At 45.0% G+C, this 23,514-nt stretch overlaps 1 protein-coding gene across 6 annotated transcripts in view; it reads left to right on the top strand.

The window, feature by feature from the left end:
* Positions 1-455: 455 nt before the first annotated feature.
* SFI1 (SFI1 centrin binding protein) overlaps positions 456-23,514 on the top strand; it is a 70,736-nt gene continuing 47,677 nt past the window's right edge. For 4 of the 6 annotated variants that reach the window (XR_012895936.1, XM_075898028.1, XM_075898029.1 and 1 more), the window contains exons 1-6: positions 474-612; positions 5,086-5,155; positions 7,482-7,655; positions 11,446-11,517; positions 14,595-14,705; positions 18,832-18,926. Coding sequence is in view for 5 of the 6 variants with exons in the window: in XM_075898028.1 (XP_075754143.1) it covers positions 5,133-5,155; positions 7,482-7,655; positions 11,446-11,517; positions 14,595-14,705; positions 18,832-18,926 (475 nt within the window). In the remaining variant the exon portion in view is untranslated. Of the gene's footprint in view, positions 613-5,050; positions 5,156-7,481; positions 7,656-11,445; positions 11,518-14,594; positions 14,706-18,831; positions 18,927-23,514 lie in introns of all 6 variants that reach the window. The other 2 variants (XM_075898026.1, XM_075898025.1) reach the window with 2 other exon arrangements.

The following is a 23,514-nucleotide window of genomic DNA, read 5'->3' as shown; positions in this document are numbered from 1 at the left end:
CCTAGATCATCTTAGTCATGTGTGCTCTCTTCCCAGCTCTGATTCTATTGGCTAGCTCTGCAGAGGTGCTGTAAGGATCAGTTTATCTGGTGCTGGAAGGGCAGAATGCTATTGCAAGCTCTGCTTGCATGTACCACTGCTAACCTGCTGCTAGTTTGGGGCTGGAGTTGGGACATGCTCGGGTGTTCCCAGAGACTGGGCCATTCATGGGCTTGTCTGAGGTTACTCAGAACAGGAGCTGGGTGTTCAGATCACGTCCTTTGCCCAGGGGCTGCCGGGCCTTCTGGTTCACAATAGCCAATAGCCACGTGGGAGCAGCAGGCCAGGGGACGCGACGGGACTTGTGCGCGAGCTCCTCCCAGGCGCTAGAGGTCGCTGTAACGTAGGCGTCGGCTCAGAGGCGAGGGCTGGGCGCCCGCTGCTGCCCTGGTCTCCATGGTGATAGGGGCGGGGCGCTCGCGGGCGGCGCGGGAAGAGCCGCTCGCTGGGGTTGGTCCCGGGTCGGCGCCGCTCGGCGGCGGGAGCGATGAAGAGCCCCCCGGGGGCGGGCTCGCCGGTTCCACAGACGGGGGGGCGCTAGGGCGGGGGCGCTTTGCCCCCCTGCCCGGTCCTGTGAGTGGGCGGCGCTAGGGCGGTGTGGTGCCTCGGGCCGTGTGTGTGTGTGTGTGTGTGTGTGTGTGTGTGTGTGTGGGAGGGGGGTGCCGTGTGTGTGTGTGTGTGGGGGGGTGCCGTGTGGCACCTCGGGGTGTGTGTGTGTGGGGGGGGTGCCGTGTGGCACCTCGGGGTGTGTGTGTATGGGGGGGTGCCGTGTGGCACCTCGGGGTGTGTGTGTGTGTGGGGGGGGTGCCGTGTGGCACCTCGGGGTGTGTGTGTGTGTGGGGGGGTGCCGTGTGGCACCTCGGGGTGTGTGTGTATGGGGGGGTGCCGTGTGGCACCTCGGGGTGTGTGTGTGTGTGTGGGGGGGTGCCGTGTGGCACCTCGGGGTGTGTGTGTGTGTGGGGGGGGTGCCGTGTGGCACCTCGGGGTGTGTGTGTGTGTGGGGGGGTGCCGTGTGGCACCTCGGGGTGTGTGTGTGTGTGGGGGGGGTGCCGTGTGGCACCTCGGGGTGTGTGTGTGGGGGGGGGTGCCGTGTGGCACCTCGGGGTGTGTGTGTGGGGGGGGGTGCCGTGTGGCACCTCGGGGTGTGTGTGTGTGGGGGGGTGCCGTGTGGCACCTCGGGGTGTGTGTGTGGGGGGGGGTGCCGTGTGGCACCTCGGGGTGTGTGTGTGTGGGGGAGGTGCCGTGTGGCACCTCGGGGTGTGTGTGTGGGGGGGGTGCCGTGTGGCACCTCGGGGTGTGTGTGTATGGGGGGGGGTGCCGTGTGGCACCTCGGGGTGTGTGTGTGTGTGGGGGGGGGTGCCGTGTGGCACCTCGGGGAGTGTGTGTGTGTGGGGGGGGGTGCCGTGTGGCACCTCGGGGTGTGTGTGTGTGTGTGGGGGTGCCGTGTGGCACCTCGGGGTGTGTGTGTGTGGGGGGGGTGCCGTGTGGCACCTCGGGGTGTGTGTGTGTGGGGGGGGTGCCGTGTGGCACCTCGGGGTGTGTGTGTGTGTGTGGGGGGGTGCCGTGTGGCACCTCGGGGTGTGTGTGTGTGTGTGGGGGGGTGCCGTGTGGCACCTCGGGGTGTGTGTGTGTGTGTGTGGGGGTGCCGTGTGGCACCTCGGGGTGTGTGTGTGTGGGGGGGGGTGCCGTGTGGCACCTCGGGGGGTGTGTGTGTGTGCGGGGGGGGTGCCGTGTGGCACCTCGGGGGGTGTGTGTGTGGGGGGGGGTGCCGTGTGGCACCTCGGGGGGTGTGTGTGTGTGGGGGGGTGCCGTGTGGCACCTCGGGGGAGTGTGTGTGTGGGGGGGGTGCCGTGTGGCACCTCGGGGGAGTGTGTGTGTGTGGGGGGGTGCCGTGTGGCACCTCGGGGAGTGTGTGTGTGTGGGGGGGTGCCGTGTGGCACCTCGGGGAGTGTATGTGTGTGGGAGGGTGCCGTGTGGCACCTCGGGGAGTGTGTGTGTGTGGGGGGGTGCCGTGTGGCACCTCGGGGAGTGTTTGTGTGTGTGGGGTGCCGTGTGGCACCTCGGGGTGTGTGTGTGTGTGGGGGTGCCGTGTGGCACCTCGGGGTGTGTGTGTGTGTGGGGGTGCCGTGTGGCACCTCGGGGGGGGGTGTGTGTGTTGGTGCTGTGTGTGTGTGGAGGTGCCGTGTGGCACCTCGGGGGGTGTGTGTGTATGTGGGGGGGAGGTGCCGTGTGTGTGTGGGGGAGGTGCTGTGTGGCACCTCGGGGTGTGTGTGTGTGTGGGGGGGGTGCCGTGTGTGTGTGGGGGAGGTGCTGTGTGGCACCTCGGGGTGTGTGTGTGTGTGGGGGGGGTGCCGTGTGGCACCTCGGGGTGTGTGTGTGTGTGGGGGTGCCGTGTGGCACCTCGGGGGGTGTGTGTGTGTGTGTGTTGGGGGGGAGGTGCCGTGTGGCACCTCGGGGTGTGTGTGTGTGTGGGGGGGGGTGCCGTGTGGCACCTCGGGGTGTGTGTGTGTGTGGGAGGGGGTGCCGTGTGGCACCTCGGGGTGTGTGTGTTGCCTTTTTCAAAAACTGTTTGCATGGTATAAAAACATTAGATTTGTATTTACCATTTATAGCCCTTTAAATGGGGAAAGCACAAACACCATAGAGACTAGCAGAATACAAATGTCCACATAGGTTACTGGATAGGTTGCTACTGTTATCTTACAGCCAGGGCCTCAAATATGATTACTTAATTGTGTTTATTACAAGGGCTTAGAGCATTACTATGTAGTTCTATAGTACAGGACTATGTAGCACTTTAAAGACTAACGAGATGGTTTATTAGATGATGAGCTTTCGTGGGCCAGACACACTTCCTCAGATCAAATAGTGGAAGAAAATAGTCACAACCATATATACCAAAGGATACAATTAAAAAAAAGAATACATATGAAAAGGACAAATCAAATTTCAGAACAGAAGGAGGATGTGGGGCGGAGGGGGGAAGGTAAATGTCTGTGAGCTAATGATATTAGAGGTGATAATTGGGGAAGCTATCTTTGTAATGGGTAAGATAACTAGAGTCTTTAAGACCCCGGCGTAAAGTCGATTTTTAGCATGAATAACAGTTCAGAGGATTCCCTTTCAAGTGCAGTTTTAAAAGGCTTTTGAAGCAGGATGCAGGTAATTAAGTCGTTGAGCTAATATCATTAGCTCACAGATATTTACCTCCCCCCCACCCCTCCGCATCCCCCTTCTGTTCTGAAATTTGATTTCTTTTTCATATGTGTTCTTTTTTTTTATTGTATCACTTTGGTATAGATGGTTGTGACTATTTTCTTCCACTATTTGATCTGAGGAAGTGGGTCTGGCCCACGAAAGCTCATCACCTAATAAACCATCTTGTTAGTCTTTAAAGTGGTACATAGTCCTGTATTTTGTTTCAGCTACCTTAGACTAACATGGCTACATTTCTATCATAGTTCTAGAGAGTGTGCGCGCGTGCGTGTATATGCATAGTCTGGCTGTTGAGGCTAGGAGTCCTTTTGTATTGAGGTCATTACAGAAACAAGGGGGCTAGTTGTTTTTGATATTCTGTTTTCTTCATTTGTGTTTGAGGCAGTTTCATCTAATTTCTGATACCTTCTATCTTGAGTCATAACTAGTATATCCTAATACCAGGACCTAGGTTCATATAAATACCAGGATTTGGTTATTCAGCAGCAGTTCTATTTATAGTGATAGAAATGTAGCCGTGTTAGTCTGGTGTAGCTGAAACAAAATACAGGACTATGTAGCACTTTAAAGACTAACAAGATGGTTTATTAGATGATAGATTAGTTCTATTTAGACGTTCTTTGTTGTCTGAAGAGTTAAGTAATCTTGACTAATATTATCATTGGGGTGACCCAGTGTTTCATGATAACTCTTGATTGTCATGGAGTTTATGAACTTAGCCAAGACTGTTCTCTGAGTGGAAATTTGAAATAAAAAGTCACAATCTGGAAGGTATTTTTCAGTTAATCAAAACTGGACAAAATTAGCCTCGAAAAAGTACAAGCAAAAGCAAGCAAACTTAAACAAAAAAAACTATTCTAAGGATGCAAAAAAAAAAAACCCCTAAATTTTCCAAACTAATAGTCTACAAAAATGTATTTTGCTCCGCTTAATTTAAGAAAGTATTTTTTTTCAAAGAGCGATAAGTACAGGCAGTATTATTTGTCTGGCATGATTTGATCATTCTTTAAAGAACAAATCCAAAGGCTCCTTGACTTTAATCACCAGAAAAGCAGAATAATCCTCTATAAATTCACTGTCTTGAGGAATGCAGCTTATTATAAAGAAAACAAATAAGACTTGTGTACTTTATTGGTCTTTATCAAAATGTCATGTCATCCCTATCAGCCAATCACATTGCTCTTTTTGTATTAGTTACCGATCTTTTTTTATGTTTCATATTCTTTTCCATATGTGCAATCAACAAAATACATATGGGCCAGGATCACTAAAAATTCTGAGTTGAATTATTTGACTAAACCTGTCTGTTGAGCACATTGATGTTAGGACCATATTGTGATATGGCAGTGGTCCCCAATGTGGTGCCCACAGGTGCCATGGCGCCCTCTGGGTCATTTATGTACACCTGCCTAGTGACCAGGGCCAGCCCGAGCCATTCATGCCCCCCGCCCCTGGGTGCGCGGCGCATGTGCGGCCCCCGCCCCTCGGCGCGCGGCGCCTGCGTGGCCCCTGGGCGCATGGCGCCCAGCAGCACCAAAAGGACTACAGTGATATAGACACTTATTTAACTAGGTCTATTGAAATCAGCTTGATAAAATCAGTGTGTCATGACTGTTCTGCAGTCCATCATTCTGACCAGTAGAACATATAGAAATTTTGTATACTATTTTATTATTGGGAGTTTGTACAAGAAGTGGCTGTGGTGCACCTAAGAAATTATACAAAATGTACATGTCATGTGAGCACCACTGATTCATCAAAGTAACTCAAAATAATTCTTATATATTATCCAAAGGTGTTTGACTGCTAACATATGAGATTCCATTGCAGACAGAGCAGTGAAGTTGATTGTAAAGGACCCAAGATTGGAGGAAAAAATGGAGAAAAAGTCAAGGGGCAGGTGAGGAATGGCGCATAGGCATTCCCTTGTCAAAGGATGCAATTATATTATTTTGTTATTATACCATGCCAATTCCCTTGGATTTAAAAAAGTTATTACTTGTGTATGTCACTCAGAAGGTGCTATTAACAATGTTTTATAGACATCTGTTCGAAAATTGTTCCTCTTTATTTGTATAGATGAAGCCTCTGTTACCTATTTGGGAGCTCAAATGGTTCTAATGTTCAAATCAGGAGGGTGGAAGCAGTGTTTGCTTCTAAGAAGGGAACTTGGCTGCAACTAAGGATGTTAAATTTCAATTAATCAACTAATCTAGTAGTCAATGGAATTTCCATCAACTACTTGATTAGTTGATAAAGGAGGAGCTTGCTATTCTGCTATGCCTCTCCCTTTGAAATGTATTAAGAATCTCCTGCAGCTCTTGTGCATTTCAAAGGAAGAGGGCAACCAGGAACCTACACTTCTCCCCTTGAAATGTACAACAGCCACGGGCGACTCTTGCTTGACTATCATATTAAGTAAATGCTTATCAGGTAATCAACTAGTCTCTTGCATATAGGGATGTAACTGGTTCAGAAAGTTGTAGTTGGTCTTAAACTGTTTGGTATCATAAAGTCGATCTGGAACACTAAACCTGGAATCCCATTACACCATTTTTAAAGTCACTCTTCATAATGGAACTGCACTTTGACTAAGACAGTCTCTTTAAAGATGACCTGCCAAAGGTAAAAAACGTTTTGCCTAGTTTAGCTTCTTTATGATGAATAAAGGTTTGAAAAAAAAAAAAAATTTTTTTTCCGAAAAGTTCATATTTTTCAAGTTAGAAATTCTACTCTGCACCATCTTTCCTGTAAGACTGCATGGAATGCTGGAGAATTAGGACTGTCACATCACAAGTACCAAGAGACAAGAAGGGATTTTTAGTCAGACGTCTTAAAATTATTATTTATGTATAATTATTTAAGAAACATATTTAGGTCACATTTCAATGCACAACTAAGAGAAAGCATCTTTTTGTGAAAAATAAAATGCTTCTTGCCCTTTAACTGAAGGTTGAGAGAGCTCCCACTTAAGTATGCTAATAGGAAGCTTTCAGCAAAAATAGTTAAAGTACTAGGTGGTGGTATTTTATTCTGAAAGTAAGAGTGAGAAGAAAAACCAGTTTAAAACCACCTACACAAAAATTTGAGGTCTTTAAATTTGAAAGAAGACACAAACCCTTCTTTTTCCTTTTCCATGTGTCTTTTAAAAGAAAGAGGAAATATGAATCATAGAACACTAGAACTGGAAGGGATCTTGAGAGGACATCGAGTTCAGTCCCCTGCCCTCACGGCAGGAAACAGTACCATCTAGACCATCCCTGATAGAGGTCTATCTAACCTGCTCTTAAATATCTCCAGGGGTGGAGATTCCACAGCCTCCCTAGGCAATTTATTCCAGTGTTTAACCACCCTGACAGTTAGGAATTTTTTCCTAATGTCCAGCCTAAACCTCCCTTGCTGCAGTTTAAGCCCATTGCTTCTTGTCCTATCCTCAGAGGCCAAGAAAAACAATCTTTCTCCCTCCTCCTTGTGACATCCTTTTAAATATTGGAAAACCGGTATCATGTCCCCTCTGTTTTCCCCTTTCCAAACTAAACAAACCCAGTTCTTTCAGTCTTCCTTCATAGGTCATGAGCTCTAGACCTTTAATCATTCTTGTTGCTCTTCTCTGGCCCTTCTCCAGTTTCTCCACATCTTTCTTGAAATGTGGTGCCTGGAACTGGACACACTAGTCTAAATGAGGCCTGAGCAGTGCAGAGTAGAGCGGAATAATGACTCATCGTGTCTTGCTCACACACTATTGTTAATGCATCCAAGAATCATATTTGCTTTTTTGCAACAGCATCACACTGTTGACTCATGAATGGGATGATTACGGTTGGACCACCATATTGCCATCGCCATATATTATTGCTGCATTTGGGGAATAACTGAAAAATTTCAAGAGACTGTTTTTGGAACATAAAAATTAATAAAATGAAACGTAAAATATGGTCTGCAAGCATGGCTCGACAATTAGGGCAATCTTCTCGCCCGTGGTGACTAGATTTTAGCCCTGTGTGACCGTGCAGCGCGGTCTGCGCATGCGCAGTGTGCGATTCCGTGCGGCTGGCGAGTGGGGCTTGCCACCGCTTGGCGAGCCCTGTCTGCAAGTATTAACTTTATATGTGATGTTAGTGTGATATTGTAGTATGGTTGACGTCTCATAGACACACTACCATCTGCTAATAGTGAATCTGATCTTACAAGTGACATTTCTTTTTCTTTTTCCTTTTACGTTTAAGATCTTTCAAGACAAATGCAGCCCAGAAATTGCATACTCCCAAAGTCCGTGTGTTTGGACGATTGGTTACTCCCCAGCCTGGTGGAACTCCGTCTTGGAATGGGAGTCATCAGGCTCCGTATCGGGTTACATACACTTGGAACCGCGGTGGGAGGTTAAAAGAACTCCGCATCAGGTGAAAACTGTGGTTTGTTTACTTTGTTTTCTTAATCCTACTAAAAGAAGTAGCATTGTCTAGTGGTTAAAGCAGGTCTTCCATTGATTTGCTGAGTGATCTTGGGAACGTCACTTATCCTCTTTGTGGCTCAGTTTTTCATAGAATCCTAGGGCTGGAAGAGACCTCAGGAGATCGAGTCCAGCCTCCTCCCCAAAGCAGGACCAATCCCAACTAGATCATCCCAGCCAGGGATTTGTCAAGCCAGGATTTAAAAATCTCTAGAGATGGAGAGTTCACTATCTGTTAAATAGGAGTAATAACACCTGGGCTACGTCTAGACTGGCATGATTTTCCGGAAATGCTTTTAACTGAAAAGTTTTCCATTAAAAGCATTTTCGGAAAAGAGCGTCTAGATTGGCTCGGACGCTTTTCCGCAAAAGCACTTTTTGCAGAAAAGCGTCCGTGGCCAATCTAGACGCGCTTTTGTGCCAAAAAGCCCTGATCGCCATTTTCGCGATCAGGCCTTTTTTGCGCAAAACAAATCTCAGTTGTCTACACTGGCCCTTTTGCACAAAATTTTTGCACAAAAGGGACTTTTGCCCGAACGGGAACAGCATAGTATTTCCGCAAAAAGCACTGATTTCTTACAGTAGGAAGTCAGTGCTTTTGCGGAAATTCAAGCAGCCAGTGTAGACAGCTGGCAAATTTTTCTGGAAAAGTGGCTGATTTTCCGGAAAAACTGGCCAGTCTAGACACAGCCCTGCTGTTTCTGATTTCCAGGAGAATGGTGCTCACTAATACCAAAATAAGTAGTGCTATGTAGGAATGCAAAAGGTTACCCGGTAATCAGGCAGCTTATCAGCATTCTTACTATGTAACGGGTTAACCATCATGACTAATTAGATCTTGGCTGGGGCTGGAGCAGCCCCACCTACAGAGGCCATAATGGAAATGGGGCCAGAGCAGCTCCTGCCTCCTGAGGCCTGGGCTAAGGGTGAAGTAGTCCCTCCCCTAACTGTGGCCTATCATCCTGTGGGCAGGGAAGGGGCTGCTCCAGGGTTAACTGATTAAGCTTAGCATTTAACTGATTAACATTTTAACTGTTAATTAATGTCTCTAGTACTATAGGTGTTATCCTCACTGTGGCTGCTGATGGATTTTGAATGGTTTGCTTTATGAGGAATTTGCTCACCTCTTTTGCTGTTCCTCTAAACAAAATCCATATGAATAACAATGTAATTACAGCTTTAGAGGGGTAGCTGAGTTAGTCTGTAACAGGAAAAACTTAAACAACAAATGGTCTAGTAGCACCTTAAAGACTAACAAAATGTAGAAAGCATCATTTTTCATGGACACAACTCACTTCTTCAGAAGACTGGAGTATTAGAAGTCCAATTCCAAGAATAAAAAAGGGGGGGAAAGGGGAAGTAGGGGAAAAAAGAGGAAAAATGGAGGTGGGGGGGGAAAAACAGTGAGTAGATGGCTCAAATAGTTACAAGAGGATTACAGAAATCTATGCAAGCATTTTAGCTCTTAGTTTTGTGATCTAACCCCGACTCTATAAATTGCATAAAAAAAGCCGTTCTTTTATGGGATCAGAAGTGAGTTCCAATATGAATGAAACACAGAACGGCTTAAATTCCATTAAATCACCTGAAGGCATACCAATTAAGCAACGGTGATAGAAATGTAGCCCACAAAACAGATATTAGACAGGATCACAAAGAGAAAACAGTTTCTTGCCATTTCAACCAGAAAGGACGTTGTCTCAACGACTTAATCACCTGCATCCTGTTTCAAAGACCTTTTAAATCTGCACTTGAAAGGGAATCCTCTGAACTGTCATTCATGCTAAAATTCGACACTTTACGCGTGGGTCTCAACAAACACTCTAGTTATCTTACCCATTACAAAGATAGCTTCCCCAATTATCACCTCTAATATCATTAGCTCACAGACATTTACCCCCCCCCCCCCCCCCGCATTCCCCTTCGGTTCTGAAATTTGATTTGTCCTTTTCATATGTGTTCATTTTTTAAAAATTGTATCCTTTGGTATATATGGTTGTGACTGTTTTCTTCCACTATTTGAGCTGAGGAAGTGGGTCTGGCCCACGAAAGCTCATCATGTTAGTCTTTAAAGTGCTACATAGTCCTGTATTTTGCTTCAATTAAGCAACTGTCATTGTTTAGTATCATTAGATGTAAATAGGTTCCAGAGGGGCCAACTTGGATAAGTGGGTTTCCCAGCTAAGTGTGCCTTGATTAGGCCCATGGTCTTGCAATTATAAGTGTGCTTAAGTTAATGGGGCAACTCACATAATTAAGTTAAATAAGTGTGTAAGTCTGTGCAGGATTGGAACTCTGGTGTTGTATATTGTAATTATTATGTATTAAATGATTTACCCTCTGTGGCTCAGGTCCTTAACTCAAATAATTTTTGCTTTTCTTCATTTAAATCATTGCTCTGAAGTGGGGCTCGATGAGGGGTTCAGTATACAGATTTCCCCAGGATGAGAGGATGGCTTTTTTACTGCAGCAGCTTGGTGAGAAGCGCCTGTCCATGGCTGCTGGAGCAGGCATAGCCAGGGAATGGTACATGTCCCGCAGCTGGGGGAAAGATAGGCACACAGACAAACTCTTTCTCAAATATATAGTAGTTGAGAGGATTTGTCTGGTGTTGCCGGGGTCCTTGTGGAGGCCCAGGACAGGCAGTGAGGAGTGCAGGTGTCAGGTCAGAGGATGGGAGGCAGGGGAGCTCAGACCAGGATCCTAGGGGTTGGAGGTGATTACTGGGGCTATCTGTGATGGCAAGGGTGGTGCTACCTCAGCTGCAGCTCCTTCCAGCAAGCAGGGTTTGCAGTGCCTGGCAGCTCCTCACAGGGGCCTGGGGCTGCACTGCCCAGCCCCCCCGATCAGTAGTTCCTGGTGAGGGAGGGCTGACCAGCATACCCAGTCCCCCTCTGGTGGTTGCTCGGACCCCTGGTCTCTGCTCATGGGCTGTGGTTTCTGGTTCCCCTGACACTTCTAATGGGGAGGGGATGGGGCTGCTCTGCCATGCTCAGGTGATGGTCATGGTGTGGGCCATTATGGCAGGGTTGGTGGCCAGTGGGGTTCCCTCCGCCCCCCCCATTCCTCCCTCCCGATCTGGCACTGCGGCCTAGAGCTGGGGAGGATAGGTTTGGGGCAAGAGAGCCCCATATCTGCTCTGGTGGCTGGCAGTGTGGCAGCTCTGTCTTGCTAGTGTGGCTGGCTCCCTCTGGTTACTCTTCAGTATATATCTCCCCTCTGCAGTATGACTGTCTCTTCGTTCAGCCCTCTCCTTTTTCATGTGATGGAAAACAGTCATATTCTGGGCATATCCCATTTTTCTGGCATAACCAAACCTTGACCTTGCTTTAAGTTGGGATAAGCAGAATGTGCATACCAAATGTTATGGTCCTAAGTCTTACTGTTTAACTCATGAAACAGACAGATGCACATTTAATGAACTCATGGAACAGACAGATGCACATTTCTAAAATACATAGATTGAGAGAGCATCCCCCTCTTGGGGCTAAAGCCCTGAGTGCTGGTGGGCCCTTCCCCCCCCCCCCCCCCCTTTGGTGTCCCTTATTGAGCATGGGGAAATAAGGTCACCCTAGTTAGGAAGGGTTCGTGAACAGACGGACACTTGGACAGACACACAAACTCTCAAATGTATAGTAGATCATGCTTCTGAGACTCCACCTCCAAAAGCATTGCCTGAAAATGAACAGAGCTTGAGTATGAAAAAGCAGAAAGGCAAATAACCTGTGTTTGCATTCCAGACACCTGGCTAGAAAGTTCCTCTATTTGTGGGCGAAAAAGACATTTGGACAAGTTCTTCCTTCCAAAGCCAGGTAACTGCATCTCCAGAGAATAAGATTCTACCTTGATATGGCTGAACATATGTCAGAGTCTGGAGAGGGATGGCAGGAGACAAATCACTTGATTATTGTCTTTGATCCACCCCCTTTGGGGCACCTGGTGCTGGCCACTGTTGGCAGCCAGGCTACTGGGCTAGATGGACCTTTGGTCTGACCCAGTACGGCCGTTCTTATGTAACATTTATATGGGTAAGCAAAGGGATACCTGCTTTGCAGGAATATATTGGCAGCTACCTTTTGAAATTGAGATCTGTTTCTGAACATTATTCTTAAATAGTTGTGTCCAAAATTTACTTTATCTGTAAATCCAGAGCAATTGCATTGGTTTCCGCGCAGACATGCCAGATTTACACCAATGAAGAATTTGGCCTTTCATTTTAATTGTAAGTCTCTTAAAAATTATAATATTATAGACAGGAAAGATGGGAAAGTCCCAATAGTTCATTTAGTTCATTTCATCCTGCAGTATATAAGGATATTCTTAATGAGTGTTCACAAATGCTTTCGCATATGTGATTTTTGAACTGCTATGGCAATAGATTCTTTAGTTTGGTTTTAAATGACTACTGAAAAAACAACTGTCTTTGGAATTTCTTCCTATTTTGATTTGCTTTGTGTGTTTGCTCCTGTTTGTCTTTGTTGTATGGGCATAATACAGTTCTTAAAGGAATAGCAGACTTGTATTGACTTCAGTATTAGATCAGCCCCTAAGTTATCCCATTTCATTTCACTATGAAGAATATAAATTCTTTTATCAAGACAGTATTAGCTGGCCAAACACAAGTTGTCATCTGAGCCAAAACCAGTTTTCTTACCTTCCCCTGCCCCATATTTTGGGTTTGGTTTACTTGCTTTGGCAATGTGCTGATCCAGTATATGAAATCTGGGGAATGAATTAAAATAATCTTTTAAAAATCTAGAGGTCAGCCAGCTAAATTAAACCAAAATAACTTTATTGTAAACTAAAAGAGAATTTTTCCCAAATTCAGGACCAAATTTAGGGTCACATTATTGGGGAAGCAAGTGGGTACTTTTGTATCTTTGAATGTTATTTAAAAAACAAACAACTTACCAAAGAGGGAGGCAGATCCCTGGAAAGCTTGGATTTTAAGAATTTAAAAGGTGAAATTTGGCAATGAGATCAGTATTTTGCTATGATTTATAATTTAAATAAAGCATGAAGGCTGTACCAAGTGTACGTATTTTGACTTTTGTGGCAGTAATTTGGGGCCCCTTGAAGAGCATTTGGGGAACAAATGTCCCTTTTGCTCCAGAGATGTAGCTCCTGGACTGTCCAGATCCCATATTACCCTGGTTTTCTACTCTCCTCTTAACATTTCAGTCAATGTGAAAGAATAACCTATGGCTCTTTCATTTTTTCCTGCTTTTGCTTGGAATGACTTGGCTTAGCTTGGTTTGATGGAGTAGGTAGGTTTATATTGTAATATATGCTTTTTTTTTCCTTTGGGGAGGGCAGGTCATATAGAACCTAATCATGCAGTCCTTACGTATTTGAGGGCCCCTATTAACTCAGTGGGATTCTTCCTGTGAGCAAGAGATTCAAGACTGGGCCCATTGTTTACTTAGCTCTCTAGCTTGCTTGTTTTATTTTTAGGTTGGTCTTTCCATTTTTCTAATCTCTATGAAACATATACATAGATAAGAGACTTGAGAAAATTGTTCACAATTGCGCCAAGCACAACTTTACATTTTTCAGATATTAGCTATGTTGTTTTGGCCAGTGATCATTCCCCAGGAGTAATGTTTAAGTGAAATCATAATTGTGCTGTCTCAGAGTGTGTCTAGACTACAGAGTTTTGTCGACAAAAGTGGACTTTTGTCAACAAAACTATACCTGCGTCTACGCTACCGCCGAGTTCTGTTGACATGACATCGACAGAACTCAGCAGTTTTGTCAATGGCGGTAAACCTCATTCTACGAGGAATAACACCTTTTGTCGACAGAATTCTGTCGACAGAAGGCATTATTGCATTTACACTGTCCTTTGCGTCCACTCTCAAGTCGACAAAGTGGCTTGCTTTGTCGACAGAATTGGATGCAGTCTAGACGCTCTTTGTCGACAGAAGCTTTGTCGACAATATCTGTCAACAAAGCCTCTGTCGACAAAAGCCTGTAGTCTAGCCGTACTCTCAGGTAGGAACAGTAGATATACTAGTCATTGTTATTTCTAATTATGGAGAACCTTGTTCTTTGAAATCCCTTATCTGAGTCCCAGTTCTTCTGTTCCAAACTTCATCCCACCTGAATTTTGATTAGATTAGTGTTTACATGAATATTCGTGTAATACTGTCCCTTGCCTTGGTCATCTGTGGAAATGTAACTTAGGATCTCTGGATCTAAAAGAAAAAATCTTTATGGCTTGTGCTAGAGGATTAGGTTAATAAAATTAGAGGCAGTAGCTCATTCATAAAATTCTATACTGTGCAACTAAATGTTCCACACTGTTAGCATGAGGTGCATATATAATGAATGTTGTCTAAGGTTTTTAATCATCCCCTTTTTGGAATTTTAAATTATGAATAACTTGTGTCAGAGCATAGTGGGTATATTTTAGAACAATATAAACCTGTATTAAAATTAATTACAAATATACTTTTAAAAACTAAAACAAAAGTTAGCTTTTGAAAAAAATCATGTGAACAAATACTGATTAGAGATGGAAATGTAGCAATATTGTCTAATGGTTTGAAGGTCTAGCATAGCTTGAGATGAGTTCTATTTCCAGAGCTGTCATCAGCTGACTGATTTTGGTCACTAAGGTCTCTTTATTTTTTCTCAATTTTAAAAGAGGGGTAATTATTTTTAAGGGTTGTGTGATGCTCAGTTAATTGTATCATAAAGCACTTTTAGATCCTCAGATTAAATATGGAATGCAAGGGCAAAGTTTTGTTATGGTTAGATAGGTTTGGGTTAAGACGCTAACACTGGAAAAAGGAGAGATATAATGAGAATTTCCTTTAAAATGTATTTGCAATTACTATTTTTGTTAAACGAATCTTCTCATTCACAAAATCTTTGAACACTGCAGATGTCATTATGATCGGAAGATTATGCAAAAAACTTTTGGCGAGTGGAAGGAGGAATGGTGGATTGTTTGCAGAGAGTGGAAGCTTGGCATCAGAGCTGACTGCCATTACAGGTCTGTGAAATGACTTTGTATTGTGTCCACAGTGGTGTGAAAAATTCTCCTTGGGTCTTGGAGAGTGATGTGTATGTCAGTAAACTACTTCAGCAGCATTATTAGGTGAGGAAAGACAACATAGTGCGTTTCTCACTTATTTAAAACTTTTTCTTCCTTCCTTTTTACTCACCTTTCATCCAAGAAACAGTATGCTTTCTTTCCTTGTCCTAAGATAAAATTAGATGTCAAAGCTCAGCTGTCTTCAGAAAACTATTCACCTTGTATGAATTACATTTCTTGATTTTCAGGAATCAGTACCATAAAATTGTGAGTATAATGCACACTTTTTCCCCGTTTTTTAGTGTCAAAGTTGGGGTGCGCATTATCCATGGGAGTTTTTTTTTTAAGTTTTCATTTGGTGGTTCTGCGACAGTTAATTAACCGCTGGAAACCAGAGGTTGAGTTGAATTTTATTAGCATCGACAAGCAACTATATAGTTTCAAAATGTAAGTTAAACAAATGAAATCAACACTGCAGCGCAAACAAGCAAATATGTTAATTGATCTTCCAGTCATCTTTGAAGCCCTTGAATTCACTTTTGTTAGAATCTTCCTCGATCAGACAAGCAATATCTTCCAGGGTATAGCCCTCGACATCTTCATCCAGGTAATACAAATCATTGTCATCTTCGCATTCCGGTAATTCGCCCTCGGCCGATTTATCGTCTCTCGGATCCATCCACAGGGCATCGTCCTCGCTGCCATCCATAGTATTAAAGATGCTGCATTTCAGAAACCCCTTCCTTATAGTGGGATCAAGTTCAAGCCAGACATCCCCTATCCACTGGGTAACATCTTGCAGTGTCGATGTTTGCATACATCCACCGTAGTAAATATGTTCACCTTCCAATAACCAGGTTTTCCATTTCCTGCATAGTGCATCTTTCATTGGGTTGTTAACTGTCACATCAAGCGGCTGCAACATTTTGGTCATTCCACCAGGAATAATTGCCAAGTCTGTTTTGTCCTGCTGAAGCCTTTTCTTGACGGATAGCATACGATGACACCAAAATGCATCCGAAACTATTAGAGACCGCTTTCTCATAAGTCCACCTGTCCACTTCGCCCAAAATGTCTGTAGCCAATCAAGCATTAAAGCTTCGTCAATCCAGCTTTTAGGGTGAACATGCACATGAACAGTGTTTGGGAATATAACATTCTTTGGCATTGTCTTGTGCTTGAACACGATATAAGGAGGCAGCTTCGTTCTGTTGGCCATGCAAGCAAGCATTACGGTAAACCTAGACTTTTCATGGCCTGTGGTAGCAATGGAGATGGTCTAGGCACCTTTCACTTCAAGTGTTCTGTCATAGGGATTATCAAAATTTAATGGTGTCTGATCTTCATTACCAATTAATGAAAGGTCGTAGCAGTGATGCTTGTGTAGTTTTACGATAAACTTTTGGAACTGTAGTAACTTGGTGTCTGAGACCATAGGTAGCTTTTGTACGATTGTTGTTTGGTGGCGGACCAATAAGCCATGGCGATTCATGAACTGATCGCACCAGCCATACGAAGCTTTAAACCTGGCTATGTTAGTGCACGTTTTGGCAATGGTCAAAGCCTTCATTCTAACCTCCGCAATGCTAACACCACTGCCTTGCTGTCTACGCTCCTCAATCCATTCATTCAGCTTGGCCTCCAACTCAGGATATGCAGCGCCTTTACCTCGCTTAGCCATCTTCATCCGAGGCAGTGCTTGCAGGTGCTCTTTCTGCCGTCTCCAAAGCCGAATGTTAGACTCTGCTATGTCATCAAATTCATGGCTGGCAGCTCTGTTGCCATGAGCCTGAGCATATCTAACAACTTTAAGTTTTTCAGCGGTTGTGTAAGATCGCTGACAACTCATGGCATCCTAAAGAGAGCATGGAAACGCCGTGCACTATATACTCGTGCACTCACATGTGATTACCCGGCAATACAAAAAGGCAAGACAAAATACGGCGAAGTTGGGATACGAATTATAGATAAAAGTTCAGTTTATTCTCGGATTCTGACGTTTAAAAGGTAGGTGTGCATTATACTCGAGATTTTACGGTAATTAATTTAGATGGCTCTCTAAACATGTTCATATTGATATTACTCTTGTAAATGGCCAGATTCTCTTGACATATGCTGTTATTTGACCTAGAAGTAAGGAGTGAATGGGTAGCTGGGTACATATCTCTTGTGTTCTTCTTTTATTGTGTCAGAATGTACAGTAGTTGGTATAGCTCTTGTCTGCTGTTACACATTGACTAAGATTTGGGAACTTGATCTGTCTTGCTCCCAGATTATCTTCCATGTTGACAAACTCTGAGCCTGTTATTAGTGAAACAGGCATTTTAGATCCTCTTCTGCTTATATTATTTATGAAGGGGCAAATTAAATATCCTTTTCAAGAGGCTTTTATCTGTCCTGAGGAACCTCATAGTTCCTTTATACCTTCCCATCAATCACTTGCTGTAACCTCAAAGCTTTTTATACTCTTGTCTCTTGCTCAAAAGGCTTTTTTGGCTACCGTTCACAGGAACAAAGAGGTTTCTTTCTTTCTTTCTTGTCTCGGAGCGAGTAGTTTGATGTGTATCCTAAGAGTTCTGTCCCATTTTTACATGCTCTCTGTGAAGTGCTCTTCAGTTTGAGAGTTTTCAGAATCCTGCTGTTAATGTCTCAATATGGGGCAGTGTAATTATTTAAAGGTAGACTGAGACCGGGATGGATGAGTGATTGAGAGTCTGGTCCACACATGCTCACTAAAAAAAAATCACTGTGAAGATGCTGCTTTTGCCAAATAGGTTAGCCCAAAAGATAATCAAGGTTGATCCAAGACTTTTTCCCCTCTGATGTTAAGAACCCTCATTTTGCTTGTGCCATCATAACTTTTCCATTGAATGTCAGAAGAAAATCCAGATTTTGTGCTGCAAGGCACTTCTTTCAGAATCTGACTAAAGTCTTGCTAGAAGCTGCTATGTGATAGGAATCTCTCCTGCCCATTCCAGAGCAATTGAGACTAGGTATATTGTACAGGAACAGGCTAGATTGCACTGAAGCTTATGATGGAATTATTTAATTTTTTTAACATATGAATGTAAGCATGGTCGTAGTAGATCAGACCAATGGTTCATCTTGTGTAGTATCCTATCTTCCAATGATGGCCAATGCTAAGGAATGAATGAATGGAATGGCAGTTTATCAAGTGATCCATTCCCTGTTGTCAAGTCCCAGCTTCTGACCAAGTTTAAGGGGGGGGCAAAAGGGCTCCCCCACCCCTTCCTGTTTAGGCCCTGCCCTTCCGGGGTGGTCTGGAGCTACTTCAGAAATTTTTGAAGTGGCCCCCAGGCAAAAATTGCCTACCCTGTCATAGGGTTACATCCTGGCCATCTTGGCTAATCCATCGATAGACCATTAATTTATCTAATTCTTTTTTGAACCTGGTCATTCTTTTGGCCTTCACAACATCTGATTATGGGTTCCCAAGACTGATCGTGCAATTCTGGGTACTTCCATATATTTGTTTTAAACCTGATATCTATGAATTTAATTGCATAATTCTTGGTTCTTGTCTCCTGTGAAGGGGTAAATAACACTTTGTTGTTCACTTTCTCCACACCAATGATGATTATATAGACCTCTGTCTAGAGATGTAAAAAGTTGTTTAAAAAAAGTAACTGCTAAAAATCTTAGAGGTTACGCGTGCTGCGGACTCTGCAGTATAAAGCTTATATAAGAATACAGCTTGATCTCAAAGCTTATATATAAGCTTTATACTATAGAGCCTGCAGCGAAACCTTCCTGGGCGTGAGGCCTGCAGCCCATGTCAGCCCTGCTCCTGGGGAGCCAGCTGTATTGCAAGTTCTGCAGACTAAAAGTTACATGGCAGAGACCCCAATGGAGCCGGGGCTTCCAGGGAGTCAATGTGTAACCGTAATAGAAACCATTTAAACAGTTACACTTTTACATCTCTACCTCTATCCTATCCTCTCTTAGTCTCTTTTCTAACATGAACAATTGCAGTCTTTTCAATCTCTCCTTTAATTTTGTTGAACTATTTTTGTTGCCCTTCTTAGTACAATATCCAATTTTAATATCTTTTTCTGTTGTTCAGATATTTCCTGTACAACCTTGTATTTCAAGCCTGGAAGACTTTTATGTGCCATCAACGGAAAAAAAGGCACAAATATTGTGTCGCAGAGTCTCATGGTGAGAGAGGACGGGCAGCAGTTTTTTATAGGATCACATAATGTCAGTTTTTCAAGTGTTATGTGAGAACAAATCCGTTTCCTGTACATGTTTGTGTATTTACCTCTCTGACTCCAGTGTGCAAGTGTAAATTACTCCCATCACTGGTAATTTTTAAATCCAGCTTGGGTGTTTTTCTAAAAGATCTATTCTGCGAATTATTTTGGGGAAGTTCAGTGACCTGTGTAACAAGGAGATGAAACTAGATGATCCCAATAGTCCCTTCTGTCATTGGATTCTATGAATCTTATGTGCAGATGGCTGTCTGCCTGAGGTTAGCAGGGGAGATTACTTGATCCATTGTACTATGCAGATAGCTATTAAGGGATCCTAGTGGAAAAGCCAAAGGGACACTCAGTGTGTTCTTAGGTTTGTTGTGGGTTTGTTCATTGATACAATATGTATTTGAATGGATATTTTCACTACAATCCATTATTGGTGGAGTTCCCCAGCCCCTTAGCTGATGTAGGAGTCAGCTCTGGCTTTCTTTCTGCGTCTGTTTATTTTTACCCACTTTCTTCTGAATCCTCTGTTATTTCAGTACGTGTCACAAGTGAAATGAAACTCATAATGTTTTCACAATATAATAGCGTTCCAACTTTAGCTATGTTGGGAGCTATACAATCGAGGACTCAAATATTCCTTGCAAGCATACGTTCTCTGATCTATGACTCTGCTGGAGAATTCCCCCTGCAATGGGGATGTGAATGCTAGATGCACTAGAAGAGAAAAAGTTTTCTTTGCAAATGCTTGCCCCGCTTGCGTGCCTGTAATGGTCTCAGCTTCTAGTGACTAAGACAAAGGTGTAGTGGTTCCTTTGAAATCTAGCTGTATTTTTAAAGTCAAGATTTCTGTCCCATGCAACATGTGGTGGTCGTAAACAGGTGCAACTCTGGAAAGCTACAGACTATCACCTAATACTGGATATAGTAAACTCAAAAGAAACTCACCCACCTTGTTGTGAAGGGGGGGTTCCAACAGTTGTGGAAATAAATGTGTCCTTTCAGCCTAAGTGGCAGCTGAGAAAGTGAGGCCAGGGGTGAGAGTTTTCTGTCCTCCCCAAATCTATTCCAAGCCAGATTATTTGGTGAGGTACAGGGTCTAGGATCTAGCTATAGTTTGTAAAGCATTTGGGGATCCTTCAGCATGGAGGGCAAGAAGATAAATGCAAAATATTTGTTTGCCCATCTCCAGACAAGGAGGAGGCCATGCATTAACATGCAACTGTACTCCACTTTCAGAAAGAATCAAATAGCATCTCAAGGTGTTGATTATAAAACCTTAGAATTTACAACATTGAAGAGAAGGTTCTAATTTTACCAGTAGCTCTAAGCAATGATTTTAAATATTAATGCCACATATTAAATGAACACAAATTAGTTGGTTCACAAAAACAAACAAAAAAAATCCCACTAATGAGTCAAAGTGAAAAAGAAGTAATCCCTTTTAAAAAGTGTTAAATTTTTGTTCACGAGTTCTTGGAAAATGTTGCCATAGAGACATATGTTTTCTATTTGATTTTCAATATTACATAGCATAAAATTAACCGACTTGTGTTTGGGGAAAGATACTTTTTCAGTAATTACTCATTAATAATAGTCCAAATCAACATAATCAGTCTTGGGCTATAGGTTTGTTCTGTGGGATTGAGAGGAAAATAATTTATCCTAATGGATAGAACATGGGACTGTGACTCAGGAGACCTATGTTGTGGTCCTGACTTGTTGGGAAACTTCCTATCCTCAGCAAACTGTGCCTTGATGTCCCCACTAAAAAGGGGATAATATTCCTTTGTAAAGCGCTTTGAGAACTACTGAAGAAGCCCTATATAACAGTGTTTCTTAAACTTTTTAAGACCGAGGAATGCCAAGGAATTTTGTTAAGCAAAAAAAAAAAAAAAACACACGCACCTTGCCCCTTAAACACTTTTATTGACAATGACAATATTCGCTCATTGCCCAATGATAATTTAAGTATCTTTTTAATTATCTTTTGAAAAGTGGAACATCTTTTTTAATCTAAATATCCCAGACATAACCTGTCAATCGCTATCCATTAAATAAAAAAAAGTTGTCCAACAAAGAAGGAACATTGTATATGGCCCCCCTCAGGTGTCCTGGGTAACAAGTGAGGGCTAAAGGCAGTGGTGCAAAGACCCAGTTGAGGTGGCGGCTATAGGTCAGTTCTCTCCCCTAGCAGACAGGATCCCCACACCAGCAGCAGAGACAGCCAATCAGAGCTGGTCCTGCTGCTGGCCCTGCAATGCTCCTCCCTCTGGCAAGGGGCGCAATCGTGGCATGGACCTTTCCCAGGCAATTGCAAGCCGGGCGCAGCAGCCCGGGAGGAGGAATGTCGGTAGCCCCACCTCATTTCCTGCTGCGTCATCACTCGCTCACCTCTTCCGCCCTTCACACCACCTGCTGTGTCTCAGTGGCTCTAACGGCCGTTATTTTTCCTCAAATGGTCACGGCACACCTGTGAGTTCTCCAGAACACCAGTGTTCTCCGGAACTCAGTTTAAGAAACAAGGTTGTCTAGAGTCCAGCACAATGGGTTAGAGCAGTGGTGCAACCAGTGGGGGTCACGGATGTCTTCCTGTGGGGCCGCCAACAGCTGGGCCCAGCACCTGGCTGGATCTAAGCTCTGTGCTGTGCTGCGGGGCTACCAACGGCCGGGCCCAGCCCCTGGCTGCCCGGGTCGAAGCACTGTGCCACACTGCTCAAATTATCTTGAGTATATGGGGGTCATGGTTGAAAAAAGGTATCACACTACTGGGTTAGAGCCCTACCATATTTATGGTTCATTTTGGTCAATTTCATGGTCCGTTTTAATAATAGAAAATTTCTTGATTCAGCTGTTTAAATTTAAAATTTTGTAGTGTTGTAACTGTGGGGGTCCTGACCCAAAAAGGAGTTGGAGGGGGTAGTCACAAAGTTATCGTAGTGGGAGTTGTGGTATTTCTAACCTTGCTTCTGTGCTGCTGCTAGTGGCAGTGCTGCCTGCAGGGCTGGGCAGCCGGAGAGCAATGGCTGCTGGATGGGAGCCCAGCTCTAAAGACAGTGCCAACTGCTAGGGTTAGCACAGACATAAGGGTGGCAATACCATGATTTCCCCCTAAAATAACCTTGGGGCCAATGTTTTCTTTAATCTTTTCTATCCATGTGTGTTTTTTTCCATATCTCTGTGGAATAAATTTTCATGTACACCACCAGCAGAAACAAAAACTAGCTTTGGATGCTCTGCTAATCAGCAGGGCATCTTTTGAATCTTTTTTTAGCAGACACGCAGTTGCAAAGTTTACAGGGAACACTGCTTGGAACTTCCCACACAACTCCTTTTTGCATCAGGATCCCCCAGTTTGAGAAACACTGATCTCTCCATAAAATCTCTGTCGACAGAGGGATGTAAATGAGGCATTTTGAAAGTGCAAATGAAGCAGGAATTTAAATAGCCTGCGCTGCATTTGCATAATAGCGTCCTGGCACTCTTTCGAACAAGCGCCATTTTGAATGTAAAACCGCGGTCTAGACGTGGTTCTTCTTCGAGTGGTTGCTCATGTCCATTCGAAGTAGGTGTGCGCACTGCGTGCACCGCGTCTTCCGGAGCGATTTCCCTAGCGGTACCCGGGCGCGGCCTGCGGGAAGTTTATGCCCAGAGGCGACCCACACAACAGTTGTCTAAAGTGTCTGGGCATGGCGGTGCAACTCTCGACGCTGGGTCGCCAGTCCCGTTCAGCTTCGGGCCGTGCTCGACCCTCAGCGCCACTGACCTCCCTACCAGCCCCTCGTTTGGCGGCGCCGGTACCGTACTCTCACAGCCATGTGACGTCCGCTGCGGCACCGCTGTCCTCCACGGCACCTGGCCTGGAACTGGCGTCCGTCTCCGCGCCATCACAAACACCGGCACCGACCTTGTGGACTTTGCCAGTGCGCTAGCCAGGGCACGCAGCACCGAGCCTGACTGGTGCAGCTGTGCCCTCAGCACCGTGTCCGATACTGGGCTTGGGTCCCCCGGTACTGTGTACAGCAGCAATAACTCCTGGCACCGGGCCTAGGCACCCCGGTACCGCGGCTATCGACAACGTTCCCGCTGGCACCGGGCCTGGGCACTCCGGTGCCACAACCGCCAATGGTCTCGACACCGGGCTTCAGCACCCCGGTGCCACAACTGCAGGTGGTCACTCTCCCGGCACCGGGCCTCGGCACCCCAGTGCCGCAACCAGCAGCATCAACTGTTCCGGCACCGGGCATGGGTCCCCTGGTGCCGCAACTGGCAGAAAATCTCCCAGTACCGGGCATAGGTCCCCCGGTACCACAGCACCTCCGCCCCCGCCGTACTCATGCCGGCAAGCCGGAGTCTATGGCTAGGTTTGCCCTGCACTCTTCTATAGCTCCGCCCTAGTTGGAGTCCGACTACTCCTCAGATTCGGACGCAACTTCCATCTGTTCGGGGTCCTCGGGAGCGTCCTCAACCCGCAGGTCCCATTCCCGACACTGGCGGGACCATTCTCAGCAAACTTGGCCCCCGAATCCGCAGTGCCCTTTTGGACT

Source organism: Pelodiscus sinensis, chromosome 15 (genome assembly GCF_049634645.1).
Source record: "Pelodiscus sinensis isolate JC-2024 chromosome 15, ASM4963464v1, whole genome shotgun sequence".
NCBI lineage: Eukaryota > Metazoa > Chordata > Testudines > Trionychidae > Pelodiscus > Pelodiscus sinensis.
This window is presented reverse-complemented; position numbering and strand designations above follow the sequence as displayed.